Genomic DNA, 15,771 nt, shown 5'->3' with positions numbered 1-15,771 from the left:
GTGTCACAGCATTCCACGAGGGGCAAGGAGACTCGATGACATAATTGAAGGCTCAGGTTGGCAAGAGGGCATTTCAAGTGCTGAGAAAACTTTCTGTGGATGCACTCCCACTTTAACATGAAGAGCGAGGAGGGAAGGACTGGCAAATGAAGGGCCTGTCTTCCAAGCCAAGGAGTTTGATTCTGAAGTGGTGGGGAACCACTGGAGGGTTTTAATAAAGCTGGAGGGTGACATTCAATTTTCCTTTTTTAGAAAGGTGTTACAGGCAAGAGTGTGAAGGACTGAAAAATGAAGATGGGGAGTCCAGTTAGGAAGCGATCATAGAAGAGGACAGTGTGGAGAGATACTTAAATTAACAGGCAGAAATAGTAATACACATGTGGAGAGCAACACATAGTAACTGAGTGTGAAGAGGCAGGGAAGGGGGGTGCTCTGGGATACAGGAAAGCAGACTTCACAGACTAGAGGAGAGAAGGGGCAGCAGCGGTCAAAGTGGAGCTGGACACACAGTCTAAGAAGGGTATTCCTGGATTCAGGTGATAATTTCAACATGGAAATAACAGACAGTAAAGGAGTCTGGGAGGGACAGATAAAAAGAAGATTATGATATCATGAGCTAAGAAAAAAGAAAGTTTACAGAAGACTGAGTGGTCGGAAGTACCACATACCCTTCAGGGACTGTTAAAGGTAAGAAGAAAAAGGAGTTGCTAGGTGAGGCAACTAGGAGGTCCCAGCAAGACCCCGGGTGTGATGGCTGAAGTCAGATTGGGAACCTAGCTCTGAAAAAGAATGAGGCAACAGAGTGTGGTGCGCAGGCTGCTCACCGCAGTGGCTTCTCTGTGGCAGAGCACAAGGTCTAGGCCCATGGGCTTCAGCAGTTGCAGCTCTCGGGCTCCGGAACACAGGCTCAATAGTTGGGGTACACAGACTTAATTGCTCCATGGCACATGCAATCTTCCCAGACCAAGGATCAAATCTGTGTCCCCTGCATTGGCAGGTGGATTCTTATCCACTGTGCCTCCAGAGAAGACCCCTTTTTGTGTGACTATAGATGATACTGTATTTTAAATTTTGGTGTTCATTGTAGATATATGGAAATACAGTAGATTTTATTTTTTTTATTTATTTATTTTTTTATTAGTAATACCACATCTGAATTTATTCCATAATTATTTACTTGCATACAGGCAAAATGCCAGATGTACAAGGTACTTCATTGTAACACTGTTACAAAAATGAAAAAACAGAAACAAGTCAACAGAGAACTGGTTAAATAAATTATCAAAGGGAAATCATACAAAACAAAAACTATATACTGGAAAATGAAACAAAACTACTCTACAGGAAGATCTTCTGTAAAGATCTCCATTGTTAAGTAAAAAACACAATGTACAAAGGAAAGGGTAAGAAGACCAATCTGCAGATCAACAGGTGTAACACCGTACTTTTGGAATCGGTGACCTTTTTGGATAGACAGGAAAAAGTGTCTCTATTTTTAATGCCTTTATTTATATATAGAAATTCTAGAAGACTACATTGCTAACTGATTAAGTCACTTCAGTCGTATCCGACTCTGTGCGACCCCATAGACGGAAGCCCACCAGGCTCCCCCGCCCTGGGATTCTCCAGGCAAGAACACTGGAGTGGGATTACAGTAGATTTTAAAAATATGCCTTGTATACTATCAAATCAGATCAGATCAGATCAGTCGCTCAGTCGTGTCCGACTCTTTGCGACCCCATGAATCGCAGCACGCCAGGCCTCCCTGTCCATCACCATCTCCCAGAGTTCACCCAGACTCACGTCCATCTAGTCAGTGATGCCATCCAGCCATCTCATTCTCTGTCATCCCCTCCTCCTCCTGCCCCCAATTCCTCCCAGCATCAGAGTCTTTTACAATGAGTCAACTCTTCGCATGAGGTGGCCAAAGGACTGGAGTTTCAGCTTTAGCATCATTCCTTCAAAAGAAACCCCAGGGCTGATCTCCTTCAGAATGGACTGGTTGGATCTCCTTGCAGTCCAAGGGACTCTCAAGAGTCTTCTCCAACACCACAGTTCAAAAGCATCAATTCTTCAGTGCTCAGCCTTCTTCACAGTCCAACTCTTACATCGATACATGACCACAGGAAAAACCATAGCCTTGACTAGATGAACCTTTGTTGGCAAAGTAATGTCTCTGCTTTTGAATATGCTATCTAGGTGGGTCGTAACTTTCCTTTCAAGGAGTAAGCGTCTTTTAATTTCATGGCTGCAGTCACCATCTGTAGTGATTTTGGAGCCCAGAAAAATAAAGTCTGACACTGTTTCCACCGTTTCCCCATCTATTTCCCATGAAGTGGTGGGACCGGATGCCATGATCTTCGTTTTCTGAATGTTGAGCTTTAAGCCAACTTTTTCACTCTCCACTTTCACTTTCATCAAGAGGCTTTTTAGTGCCTCTTCACTTTCTGCCATAAGGGTGGTGTCATCTGCATATCTGAGGTTATTGATATTTCTCCCGGCAATCTTGATTCCAGCTTGTGCTTTTTCCAGCCCAGTGTTTCTCATGATGTACTCTGCATATAAGTTAAATAAACAGGGTGACAATATATGGCCTTGACGAACTCCTTTTCCTATTTGGAACCAGTCTGTTGTTCCATGTCCAGTTCTAACTGTTGCTTCCTGACCTGCATACAAATTTCTCAAGAGGCAGGTCAGGTGGTCTGGTATTCCCATCTCTTTCAGAATTTTCCACAGTTTATTGTGATCCACACAGTCAAAGGCTTTGGCATAGTCAATAAAGCAGAAATAGATGTTTTTCTGGAACTCTCTTGCTTTTTCCATGATCCAGCAGATGTTGGCAATTTGATCTCTGGTTCCTCTGCCTTTTCTAAAACCAGCTTGAACATCAGGAAGTTCACGGTTCACATATTGCTGAAGCCTGGCTTGGAGAATTTTGAGCATTACTTTACTAGCGTGTGAGATGAGTGCAATTGTGCGGTAGTTTGAGCATTCTTTGGCATTGCCTTTCTTTGGGATTGGAATGAAAACTGACCTTTTCCAGTCCTGTGGCCACTGCTGAGTTTTCCAAATTTGCTGGCATATTGAGTGCAGCACTTTTACAGCATCATCTTTCAGGATTTGAAATAGCTCAACTGGAATTCCATCACCTCCACTAGCTTTGTTCGTAGTGATGCTTTCTAAGGCCCACTTGACTTCACGTTCCAGGATGTCTGGCTCTAGGTCAGTGATCACACCATCGTGATTATCTGGGTCATGAAGATCTTTTTTGTACAGTTCTTCTGTGTATTCTTGCCACCTCTTCTTAATATCTTCTGCTTCTGTTAGGTTCATACCATTTCTGTCCTTTATCGAGCTCATCTTTGCATGAAATGTTCCTTTGGTGTCTCTGATTTTCTTGAAGAGATCCCTAGTCTTTCCCATTCTGTTGTTTTCCTCTATTTCTTTGCATTGATTGCTGAAGAAGGCTTTCTTATCTCTTCTTGCTATTCTTTGGAACTCTGCATTCAGATGTTTATATCTTTCCTTTTCTCCTTTGCTTTTCGCTTCTCTCCTTTTTACAGCTATTTGTAAGGCCTCCCCAGACAGCCATTTTGCTTTTTTGCATTTCTTTTCCATGGGATGGTCTTGATCCCTGTCTCCTGTACAGTGTCACGAACCTCATTCCATAGTTCATCAGGCACTCTATCTATCAGATCTAGGCCCTTAAATCTATTTCTCACTTCCACTGTATAATCATAAGGGATTTGATTTAGGTCATACCCGAGTGGTCTAGTGGTTTTCCCTACTTTCTTCAATTTAAGCCTGAATTTGGCAATAAGGAGTTCATGATCTGAGCCACAGTCAGCTCCCAGTCTTGTTTTTGTTGACTGTACAGAGCTTCTCCATCTTTGGCTGCAAAGAATATAATCAATCTGATTCGGTGTTGACCATCTGGTGATGTCCATGTGTAAAGTCTTCTCTTGTGTTGTTGGAAGAGGGTGTTTGTTATGACCAGTGCATTTTCTTGGCAAAACTCTATTAGTCTTTGCCCTGGTTCATTCCGTATTCCAAGGCCAAATTTGCCTGTTACTCCAGGTGTTTCTTGACTTCCTACTTTTGCATTCCAGTCCCCTATAATGAAAAGGACATCTTTTTTGGGTGTTAGTTCTAAAAGGTCTTGTAGGTCTTCATAGAACCATTCAACTTCAGCTTCTTCAGCATTACTGGTTGGGCATAGACTTGGATTACTAGACCGAGCGTTTGAGGCCAGGGGCAGTGGCCGGGAGGAGCTACCCAACGTCCCCAAGCCCGAGGCCAAGGGCGGCAGCTCGAAGGAGCAACCCCACGTCCAAGGAGCCATGGCTGCATGGGCGCAGGAGGGCCTAGAGGAGCTATCCCACATTGAAGGTCAGGAAGTGGGGTGGTGAGGAGATACCCCTCGTCCAAGGTAAGGAGCAATGGCTGCACTTGCTGGAGCAGCCGTGAAGAGATACCCCACACCCAAGGTAAGAAAAACCCAAGTAAGACGGTAGGTGTTGCAAGAGGGCATCAGAGGGCAGACACACTGAAACCATAATCACAGAAAACTAGTCAATCTAATCACACTAGGACCACAGCCTTGTCTAACTCAATGAAACTAAACCATGCCCGTGGGGCAACCCAAGACAGGTGGGTAATGGTGGAGAGATTTGACAGAATGTGGTCCACTGGAGAAGGGAATGGCAAACCACTTCAGTATTCTTGCCTTAAGAACCCCATGAACAGTATGAAAAGGCAAAGTGATAGGATACTGAAAGAGAAACTCCCCAGGTCAGTAGGTGCCCAATATGCTACTGGAGATCAGTGGAGAAATAACTCCAGAAAGAATGAAGGGATGGAGCCAAAGCAAAAACAGTACCCAGCTGTGGATGTGACTGGTGATAGAAGCAAGGTCCAATGCTGTAAAGAGCAATACTGCATAGGAACCTGGAATGTCAGGTCCATGAATCAAGGCAAATTGGAAGTGCCATCTCTAAACAAGAGATGGCAAGAGTGAATGTCGACATTCTAGGAATCAAAGAACTGAAATGGACTGGAATGGGTAAATTTAACTCAGATGACCATTATATCTACTACTGCAGGCAGGAATCCCTTAGAAGAAATGGAGTGGCCATCATGGTCAACAAAAGAGTTTGAGATGCAGTACTTGTATACTATGAACTTGCTGAACTAACTTACTAGCTCTAATTTATTTTGTAAATCCCTTGGCCAGAGGACTGGAAAAGGTTAGTTTTCATTCCAATCCCAAAGAAGGGCAATGTCAAAGAATGTTCAAACTACCACCCAAGTGTATTCATTTCACATGCTAGCAAGGTAATGCTAAAAATCCTTCAAGCTAGACTTCAACAGTACATGAACAGAGAACTTCCAGATGTACAAGCTGGATTTAGAAAAAGCAGAGGAACCAGAGCTACCAGAGATCAAATTGCCAACATCTGTTGGATCACAGAAAGCAAGGGAATTACAGACAAACACGTACTTCTGCTTCACTGACTATGCTAAAGCCTCTGACTGTGGAAAACCCCTAAAGAGACAGGAATACCAGACCATCTTACCTGCTTCCTGAGAAACCTGTATGCAGGTCAAGAAACAACAGTTAGAACCAGACATGTAACAATGGACAGGTGAAGGCAGGAGAAGGGGATGAGCAGGAGATAGTTCGATGGCATCAATGAAAAAAGGGACATGAGTTTGAGCAAATTCAGGGAGATACTGAAGGACAAGGGAACCTGGCATGCTGCAGTCCAGGGGGTCACAAAGAATCGGACACGACTGAGACTGAACAAGAACAAATTCCTGGGATTTCTACAGAGATAATCATATCATCCACAAATATAAACAACTTATTCCTTCCTTTGTGAGCTGTATGCCTTTATGCCATGTACTTACATCTTCTGGAAGGAACAAAACAGAAAAACAACACAACTTTCTGGATTGCCACTTACTCTCGAACCCAATCTGAGGTATATGAGGCAAAAATAAACCAAGGGAACCCCTGCTGCATCATTCCTCAGATCCCAGGGTCTCTAGCTGGTTGGCCTTCTTCTTGCCACCCTTCTGTCTTCTTATAATTGTTTTACATATAATGCTCAGAGTTTTAGTCGTACTCATTAGGAAAAGCAGGTGGGAAGTCAGTCTACTCCATGTTCCCAGATGCAGGAGTCCTTTGGTTATTATTTCCATGTTCAATTAGTTTCTAAGTTGTGTACAGATTCAAGTTTGATTTCCTTTGGATCATAGAATGGACTTCCATCTTCTTATTTTGTCATGAAACATTTTTAGCTTTTAGGTAAGATCTCACATGTTATATTATGCAATGCTTATCTATGAATCCTTTAAAAATGGAATTTAAAAAGATTATCTCTTAATATCCTTCGCTTCTGAGAGGCAAATTAATTTACGTGATTAAGAAAAGTGCTGTTCTCTCAAGAGTATGGACAATTCCTGCCCTGATCAAATTTAAACAATTATTTTCATTATTAACCACAGATACAGAATTTTTGTAATAATGCTGCCAAAACATTAATGAAATATACTTCATTTAAATGTTCAGTCAAATGAACAGTAATTTTTTACTTATAAATAAATACCTACTGTGACTTGTTAAAAATAAGAAAATGAACACAAAGGCTTCAGAGTTAAAACGAGAAATTCAGAATTACTTTCCGGTAGTGGCTGTCTTGTCATTTGACTTCATAGGACAGCTCTTTCATAAAATACAGACAGTTCTGGTTTTAAGGTTCTCAAAATCAACAGAAAATACACTGTTAATAATCAATAAGGACATGTTTCATATGTCTTGAAACCACCACAACACACTAGCCCCTCCAGTTTCAAATCCAACACCTCTAGGAAAGGAATGCATCACTGAAACAGGCAACTTTCTGTCTATTTTAAGTTAAACAAGAGGACAGAATGGATTTCTCTGTGGGTTTGCTGTGTAAAGTAAAACATTTTCATATGTCTTCAAGTTGCAATTAATTGGTAACACAGGTAAAGCATTAGCTGGAGCCTGTAAGAAACATATTAAGGACAATCACAGAGCACCTCACTAAGTGGAGATGAACAGGATATCTTACCCAAGAATTCTTCAGTGAAAATACCAATGCTGCTGAACTACTATGGTCAACTTCCGAGTTCAACAGGTAATTAGACGAGTATTATTCCTAATCAATATGTACTCACTGTTTACTATGTGGAAGGCACAGTGCTAGCTGTGGCCTAGGACCCCTATCCTTAAAGCAAGTGCTTCTCCAATCATTTGCAGAATCCCTTTCTGCAGCTGCTTTTAAAATTCTTATGCAGAAGGCGGAAACTGCAGCATTACTCTGTACAAACTACATATTTTCTTAAGTCTCATTTCTCCTTTTTATGAACTAGAGTGTAGTCATACATTTACCTTAGAGAGGATTAACTGCCTACTCCTGCATGTGTAGTAAATAAATGCCATATCCCACATACACAAAGCACAGAAAAATATGGTGTGTTCAGAAAACTTCCACAGTTCAGGCTGACAACAGAAATAATTGAGATACCACAAATCTTAGTTATTAAATATGGCAGAATTCCCATGTTGTATATAATGTTACACAGTAATAATGCTTCCTCTATTTAAGCAGAAGTGGATGCAAACAGCTACAAATGTTTAGTGTCTTGAAACACTTCCAAATTTCATTACTGTTCTTTTTTTTCCCTCTTCAGCCACATTAAAGAAGATTTTAGGGAAAGTATATACAAAGTATATATCTGTTAAATCATTCTGACTTCAAGAGAAGGGTCAGAATATAATTTAAGAATCTGATATAACATGAATGTTACAAGGTATTTCAAAGGAAAGAAATTTTCTACTTTCAACAACTATCTGTGTGTAAAAAGCTTATGGAGTATAACCAACAAATGATTAACAAATGATTGCTATTATGTAGAATGATAAACATTTTTAAAAGGCCTTTTATTTACCTCTTCTACATTAGAAGCAGTCTTAGCAGAAGTTTCCATGAAGATAAGTCCGTGTTCTCGTGCAAAAGCTTCACCTTCTTCTTTTTTTACTTCTCTTCTAGATTCTAAATCACTGAACATGGGAAAGAAAGGGCTCAGTTATCAACCATCACAGTACAATTAGACTCAAAGTTATGCTGACCATTTTTCCAATTAATTTTTCCACACATTAATAATCAACTGCATTATCCTTCATATTATGAAAGTCAAAGTGCACACTGCTGAGCTTCAAAGAACTAACAATCCAAGCAGAAAGATTCTAAGTTAGAGTCCTAGAATGCTAAAACCAGAGAAACTCAAAGGGAACATCAAGCCTCAAATTCCACCTTTGAGTACAGCAGGTTCCGAAAGAAGGGAACTGTCTTACTCAACATAATGAGAGAGCAAAATTACACTAGACTCCTCATCCTTCAGCCAGACTCAGAGTCTGAATATGATTAAAAATTAGTCACACAATCCTCAGAAACTACAGAAAGTTGACTGATAAAATTCAAAGTACTACTGAAACATTAATTATTTATCCTAGTTGGTTTAATTCCCAATAAAACTGTTAATGAAAGAAGAGAGAGAAAAATAGAAGTCTAATTTAGAAATTTTGGACAAAAGTACGGTATTCATTTTTATCATACTGGAATTGTATTATTAGTTAAGGCAGGGGTAAAAAGTAGCTGTCTCTTCTTCAAGTATGTTTTATTGTTAAAAAAAAAATTAAACTCCGTCTGAATAACTGGATGAAGATAATCTATCTAACTGAAATCTGGGGCCCTCCTGTGTGCGAAGCCATTTCCAGGATATGGGGACAGACCACTCATCAAATCAGACATAAAACACTTCCCCCCCACCCACCCCGGCCACCTCATGGAGCTTATATTCTAGCAGGAATAAAAAATAACGGTTGGGGTACACCCTCAACAGTGATATGGCAATGTGCTACTGAAATTCAGCTCCCTTATCTGACAATCATCCTTAAGACTCTTGTTATCTGAAATTAGCCTTAAATTACACAAAATCTTCAAGCAAATACTTTCCCTTAACTGCCCTTCATCCCATTTTATGTGTATCAGTTCAGTTCAGTTGCTCAGTCGTGTCCTACTCGTGCGATCTCATGAACCGCAGCACGCCAGGCCTCCCTGTCCATCACCAACTCCCAGAGTCCCCCCAAACCCATGTCCATTAAGTCGGTGATGCCATCCAGCCATCTCATCCTCTGTCATCCCCTTCTCCTCCTGCCCTCAATCTTTCCCAGCATCAGGGTCTTTTCCAATGAGTCAGCTCTTCGCTTCAGGTGGCCAAGGTATTGGAGTTTCAGCTTCAACATCAGTCCTTCCAATGAACATCCAAGACTGATCTCCTTTAGGATGGACTGGTGGGATCAAAAGGGACTCTCAAGAGTCTTTTCCAACACCACAGTTCAAAAGCATCAATTCTTCGGTGATCAGCTTTCTTTATAGTCCAACTCTCACATCCATACATGACAACTGGAAAAACCATAGCCTTGACTAGATGGACCTTTGTTGGCAAAGTAATGTCTCTGCTTTTTAATATGTTGTCGAGGTTGGTCATAACTTTCCTTCCAAGGAGTGTCTTTTAATTTCATGGCTGCAATCACCATCTGCAGTGATTTTGGAGCCCAGAAAAATAAAGTCAGCCACTGTTTCCCCATCTATTTGCCATGAAGTGATGGGACCAGATGCCATGATCTTACGTTTCTGAATGTTTGTATATGCCACGTTTCATTTAAATAATCCCTTATTTGGGGATATTTCAAGTTACTCACAAGTTTTCCCTACCAGTATCTCTGATGATGTCTACATTTACAAATGTTATATTAGCAGAGGGTTAAGGATGTGTACATATAAGAGGTTGCTGGAACGAAAGAAAGTGGCACTTCAGTGTTCAGTTCTGTTTTAGCACTCATTTCTTCAGTTTTCCAGGCATAAAATCATATTGTTGTCTTCGACTTTTCATCCCATTAAACCCACTCAAATCACTTTTACTACTTAAGTATCTTTCTTTCCTAAACCATTTTCTTAATTTATGCTTTCTTGTTTAGGGTATTCTAATCCTTTAACTATTAAAAACTTTCATCTTTATACTCTGCTTTCTAATTTCTTGTATAATCAATGTCAAATGCCACAGTTAAGAAAAATCTATGTCATCTGTCATTCTGACTAGGTCACTATCTTTCTCAAATGGTTCCACTGGCTCCCTACAGCTTAATTCACCTAACTCAAAAATGGCTTACTCTCTGTCTCCAGGTTTACCCCAATTCCCCTTATCTGATAATAATCCCATTTATCTCTGTTCATTGCCCATTCACTCTTTAAATGTCATACTTTTTTTTTTTCTTAGTTTCTTCCCTAAAATGTCTTTCCACAGCTAGTGTATCCTAAAGAACTACCCTTCTACAATCATTAGAAACATGTTTGGTATACACTATATTTTGCTCTTGCTTTTCACAACTCAACTACAGGCAGCAACCAAATTTAAGCCACCTAAGTGGCTTCCCTGGTGGCTCAGTGGTAAAAAGCTGGCCTGCCAATGCAGGGTTCGCTCCCTGGATTGGGAAGATCCCCTGGAGAAGGAAATAGCAACCCACTCCAGTGTTCTTGCCTGGCAAATCCCATGGACAGAGGAGCCTGGTGGGCTATAGTCCATGGGGTCCCAAGAGAGTCGGACATGACTTACTAACTAAACAACAAGCTGCCCCAGTCTCGTTTTAGACACAAGAAAAACACTGGTAAGATAAAAGTGTGAAAATTTTCTTTGTTCCTCAAATATTCTCCTCTTATTATTTCACACATCACCACTGAATGGTAGTATGAATACTTCCATATTACTGAATACAAAGACCAAAGCTTCCCTCCAATAGCCTTAATCTTAAAAGAATTTTGATATTTGAGGGGAATGACAGAATCAATCCCCCATGGATACGGAGGGACAACTGTATGTTCTCTTAACAGCAAACCTCAATTAAAATAACACTAAAAAAAATTTAATCTACTCAGTATAATATTTACTTGTTATGTTACTTTTTTAAAAACAGCTTTATAGCAATATAACTAACATTAAAAAAACACACATTTAATAGAAAACTTGATGAGTTTGATATGTGTATACCCTGTGAAGCCACCATTCCCCACTGTAATTCACCTTTTCCTTCCCCTGTGCCCTAGGCAACTAATGATCTGCTTTCTGCTACTAAAGAATAGTCTGCATCTGCTAGGGTTTTATATAAATGGAACAACATAACATGTCTCCTTTTTCATCTTTTTTCTCGGGTAAATACTTAAGAGTGAAATGGCTAAGTGGTATAACAAATGTGTGTTTATTTTCTAAAGAAACTCCTAAATTGTTTTGCAAAATCATCGTATGATTTTATTTTCCCACCAGCAGTAAGAGAGTTTCAATTTCCTCTAAATCCTTGACAATACTTGTTAAGTTGATCATTCTCTATGTAAGTAATGTTTGACAAAATCAGAATCCCTAAAATTTCTATGCTTTCTTCTAGAGTTTTTTTTTTTTTAATACCTTTAGCTCTTACATTGACGTCTATAATCCATTTCCAGTTAATTTTTGTATATGGTGTGAGGTAAGGATCAAGGTTAATTTTTTGCACATGGCTATACAATTGTTCCAGCACCATTTGAAGAAAAGATTACCTCTTCCCCTACTGAACCATGGCATCTTTATCAAAAAACAAACTATATACATATAGATTGACTTCTGATTTCTCACTCTGTTTCACTGATCTATGTCTATCTATGCCAATATCAGACTTATTACAGTAGTTTTACAATAAATCTTGAAGTCACTTTACTGAAACCAGCAAATCCTCCAATATTAGCTATTCTATGACCTTCACATTTTCAAAAAAAATTTTAAATCAGCTTGTCAATTTCTACCTGCTTAAAAAAGACTGAAGCATTTTGATTGGGATTACAATGAATCTGCAGATCAATTTGGGAAAAGCTGACATCTTAAAAATATTTATTTTCCAATCCATGAACATGGTATATCTCTCCATTTATTTAGATTTATTTTTTGGACTAAAAGATTCTACAGATAAGAAGGCAGTCATCTAATAGAGGAAGTTTACAAAGACTATGGTAACTACAGTTAGAACTGGGAAATCAAACAGCTGTGAAAAAAATATATTTTTTAAATTGTTTAAGGATTACTTATTTTTTGAGACACAGCTGACTTATAACACTGTAAGTTTAAGGGACACAATGTGTTGATTTGAAGCATTTATATAACACAATATGACTACCACTGTAGCATCAGCTAACACTTCCATCACATCATGTATCATTTTATTTTATGCTAAGAATGTTTAAGATCTCCTTTCACAGCACCTGGTACACAGTGCAGTACTGTTAACTATAATCACAGTGCTGTACATGAGGAACCCAGAACTTACTCATCTTCTAACTACAAGTCTGCACTCCTTTGACCAACATCTCCCCAGTCCATTTGTTTACACTACTCTCTCACTATCCCTTTAATATCTAAAGGATCTGTGGTGATGATACTCTTTTATTCCCAATATTAATAATGTATCTTCTTTTCTCAGTCTTCTCAAGAGCTAGCTTTTAGTTTTACTGGTTTTCTTTTTATTAACCTCCTTATTTATTTTTGTTTACCTTAGGCTTAAATTGCTCTTATCTTTCTAGTTTTAATCTTAAGGTAAAGTTCAGGTTTCTGATTTGAAACTCTTCCCTAATACAAGTGTTTTGTGTTATAATCTCCCTCTAAGCACTGCTTTAACTGCACCCCTCAAGTTTTCAAGGATTGTAGATATAGTAAAGAGAAACTAACTTATGAAAAACAGATACTAATGCAAGTAATTCTTGTCCATGGACATGCAAGCTGAGCCCTGGTGGAATACAGCTATCAGTCTGTGAATTTTGTTCAGTTTTGTATCCATCTGTAAATTCATTTCAGCATTCCTTATTTGATTATCAACGTGTGGTATTTTGAGTTCTCTTTCGAAACAACTGTATTATCTTACTGGTTCCCTCATTAATGGATGAAATAAATAAAAGCTTTGTTGTGTTCATTACCATATAACAGTCATGCTTTTACTTTTCTTAAAATATTATCTTTTAATACTATTTTATAAACCTGAAGAATGAATGAATTCTGTATCTGCCAATTTAAAAATAATAGTTTTAATTGTTACCACTGTAATTTTCTACTAAATTAGTGAAAACTTTCCTATACTCTTAAACTTTATAGAAACTATGGTCAAGAAACTTTTCTGATGTATTATACTATCATTTAAAACATAAACCCAAGGACATTCACTGCAATTACAATATCTAGAAATATAAAGTAAAATAAGATTGTAAAAACAATATTAAGATGACACTAATATGTAAGTCCTAGAGGTAAGCTTAAAAGTACTAAATATGGTATCTATTAAACAATATTATTAATAAAAGTGCTTCGGCCTTCAAGTAGAAATACACCTGATTAATCCATGTATTGCATTAATTCATATAATACATATTAAATAATTGAAAAAGGGAAAAATGTTTTTCTGGGTTCTGCATAGATTCTTATTTCCACTGCCAAGTATTTTGGATAATAATGAACCTAGCCACCAAACAAATCAGTGGGTTTTATTTTAAATTACTTATCAGATCTGGTGGCTCAGACGGTAAAGCATCTGCCTACAATTCAGGAGACCCAGGTTCAATCCCTGGGTCTGGAAGATCTCCTGGAGAAGGAAATGGCAACCCACTCCAGTATTCTTGACTGAAAATCCATGGACAGAGAAGCGTAAAAGGCTACAGTCCATGGTGTTGCAAAGAGTCGGGCACAACTGAGTGGATTCACTTTCACTTTCAATCAGATAAAATGCCATAAAAATATTCTTTAAAATACAGCTTCCAACAAAAACTATTTCAAATAATAATAAATTCCAATAAAGCTTATGATCTGTATTTTAAAAACCAAAAGAAACCTCTTAATATTCTAAAAATTTCATAATTTAAGAAATCAATAACTTACATTTTGGACAATGTACAAGACAGGCACTTTAACAGTTACCACATAAACAGCTATCCAGTCTTCACAATTATGCAATAAAGATTTAAAGATATAGTCTTTTTACCTTTTATTTCCAATAAGCATAATGACCATGTTGGAATTGGAATGCTGGCGGGCATCTTCTAACCAGGTTGTCAAGTGGTTGAATGTGTCTCTCCTAAACATAAGTGATAATCCGATGACTATTTTCAAAGTATTTTCCCTAGTGCTGTACAATGAACAGTATACATTCCATTAAAGATTATTTTTAGCCATATGCAATGAAACAAGAGACAGATTTTAAGTACAATATCTGGAGTCACAGCTCAATGACTATAGTTCAGTTTAAGAATTAAATGTAACCTCACTTCAGGAAATTCCAATGTATAAATATCATTACCAACCAAACTGATCAACTTGGGATGCTTATTTATATAAGAGAGAAACTCAGTTACAGATTTCTGTAGGAAATTTAAATTTAATTCAAGATACACAGGTTTTAAAGGCAAGCAGTCAGGACATAAAGGCAAAGTTATACTTTTACTACTGATACTTAGAAAAATTCTCTGCATTGACCACTGAGCCAAACAATCTGCAAGTTCTCACCTTGTAATATCATACACTAGTAAAGCCCCTGCTGCTCCTCTGTAATATGACCGTGTGATGGAACGGAAGGACTCTTGCCCTGCCTGTGAGGAGAGAAGAAAAGGTTGAGAGTTCCCTTTAATAAGCAGTCCTCTCTACGTTTTCTTATTATTCATATGTGGAATACATGGACACGGAGAGAATGAGTACATTAAGGAAAAGAAGAAATCCTAACTTCACCAGTCTTAGGAAAAAGTCACATTAATACCACTACTGCTCAAGTCAACCAGACGCACATGCAATCCACACCCCCCACCCCCCAAAACAAGACCTCGAAACCTTTTTTGGCAATCCCTGACAACCCAATTTACTGAATGGCTTCACAATATATGAATCATTATTAGAACACAGAATGGACTCCTAGCAACTAAGCTCTGAAGACAAATTTGAAAGGAAGCAAATAACCCAGAGCCTCACATTTGAATTCAATAACCCACTCCCTGGGGCAGCTGTTGACACTAGAATAAATAAAGTCCATTGTAAATAAATGATGAATGACATCTTTACGCCCACCATCTGCTGGTGTAAAGGTTGTTGGAAGGCCAAGGATGCAGATTTTATCAGTTATATCATAAACTGCAGTGAGCTTTCAACAATGATCAGATGGAATTCTTTGAGCAATCATTTTATTATGAAAAACAGAAAATGGCTCTGAATTTATGAAATTCTTTTCTCTACACTTAATCAATTTTCTCTGTATTTGATATATAATGCTTGTCAAAAGGCAAGAGGAAATGAAAGTCATCTTAACACACACTTGTGAAAACAGACCTCAGAGATACAGTTAATCTCTCTCCGCTACTAGTGGCACTAGTGTTCTGCTCTTTAAGAGGCTGGTGTGGGATATGCCTTTTGCCTCTGGGTTTAAAACTGAGGCAGTTCTTATCGAAAATAATTTTTCATTTTTAATCATTTCAACCTTTGAGAAAAAAATGGCATGTAAATTAAGTACACAACAAAGCCTGTTTACGTAATTTTTTAATTAAAAATCTACTAACTCCTTGCATTCTGAGTTCTGATCTTCCAGCGTAAATATTCAGTCCTTCCCACCCTCAGAATGCACACAGACAG

General features: G+C 38.4%; 1 protein-coding gene across 4 annotated transcripts in view; it reads right to left on the bottom strand.

The window, feature by feature from the left end:
- Positions 1 to 15,771, bottom strand: part of RAB2A (RAB2A, member RAS oncogene family) — a 72,584-nt gene that overhangs the window by 13,440 nt on the left and 43,373 nt on the right. For 2 of the 4 annotated variants that reach the window (XM_005215451.3, XM_010812024.4), the window contains 3 exons: positions 14,662 to 14,744; positions 14,141 to 14,284; positions 7,981 to 8,092 (listed from right to left, as the gene is read on the bottom strand). In XM_005215451.3, the coding sequence (XP_005215508.1) occupies positions 7,981 to 8,092; positions 14,141 to 14,284; positions 14,662 to 14,744 (339 nt within the window). 4 annotated transcript variants of the gene reach the window in all.

This window comes from Bos taurus, chromosome 14 (genome assembly GCF_002263795.3).
Source record: "Bos taurus isolate L1 Dominette 01449 registration number 42190680 breed Hereford chromosome 14, ARS-UCD2.0, whole genome shotgun sequence".
Taxonomy (NCBI): Eukaryota; Metazoa; Chordata; class Mammalia; order Artiodactyla; family Bovidae; genus Bos; species Bos taurus.
Note: the sequence above shows the minus strand (reverse complement) of the source record. Positions and strands in the feature narration are given on the sequence as shown.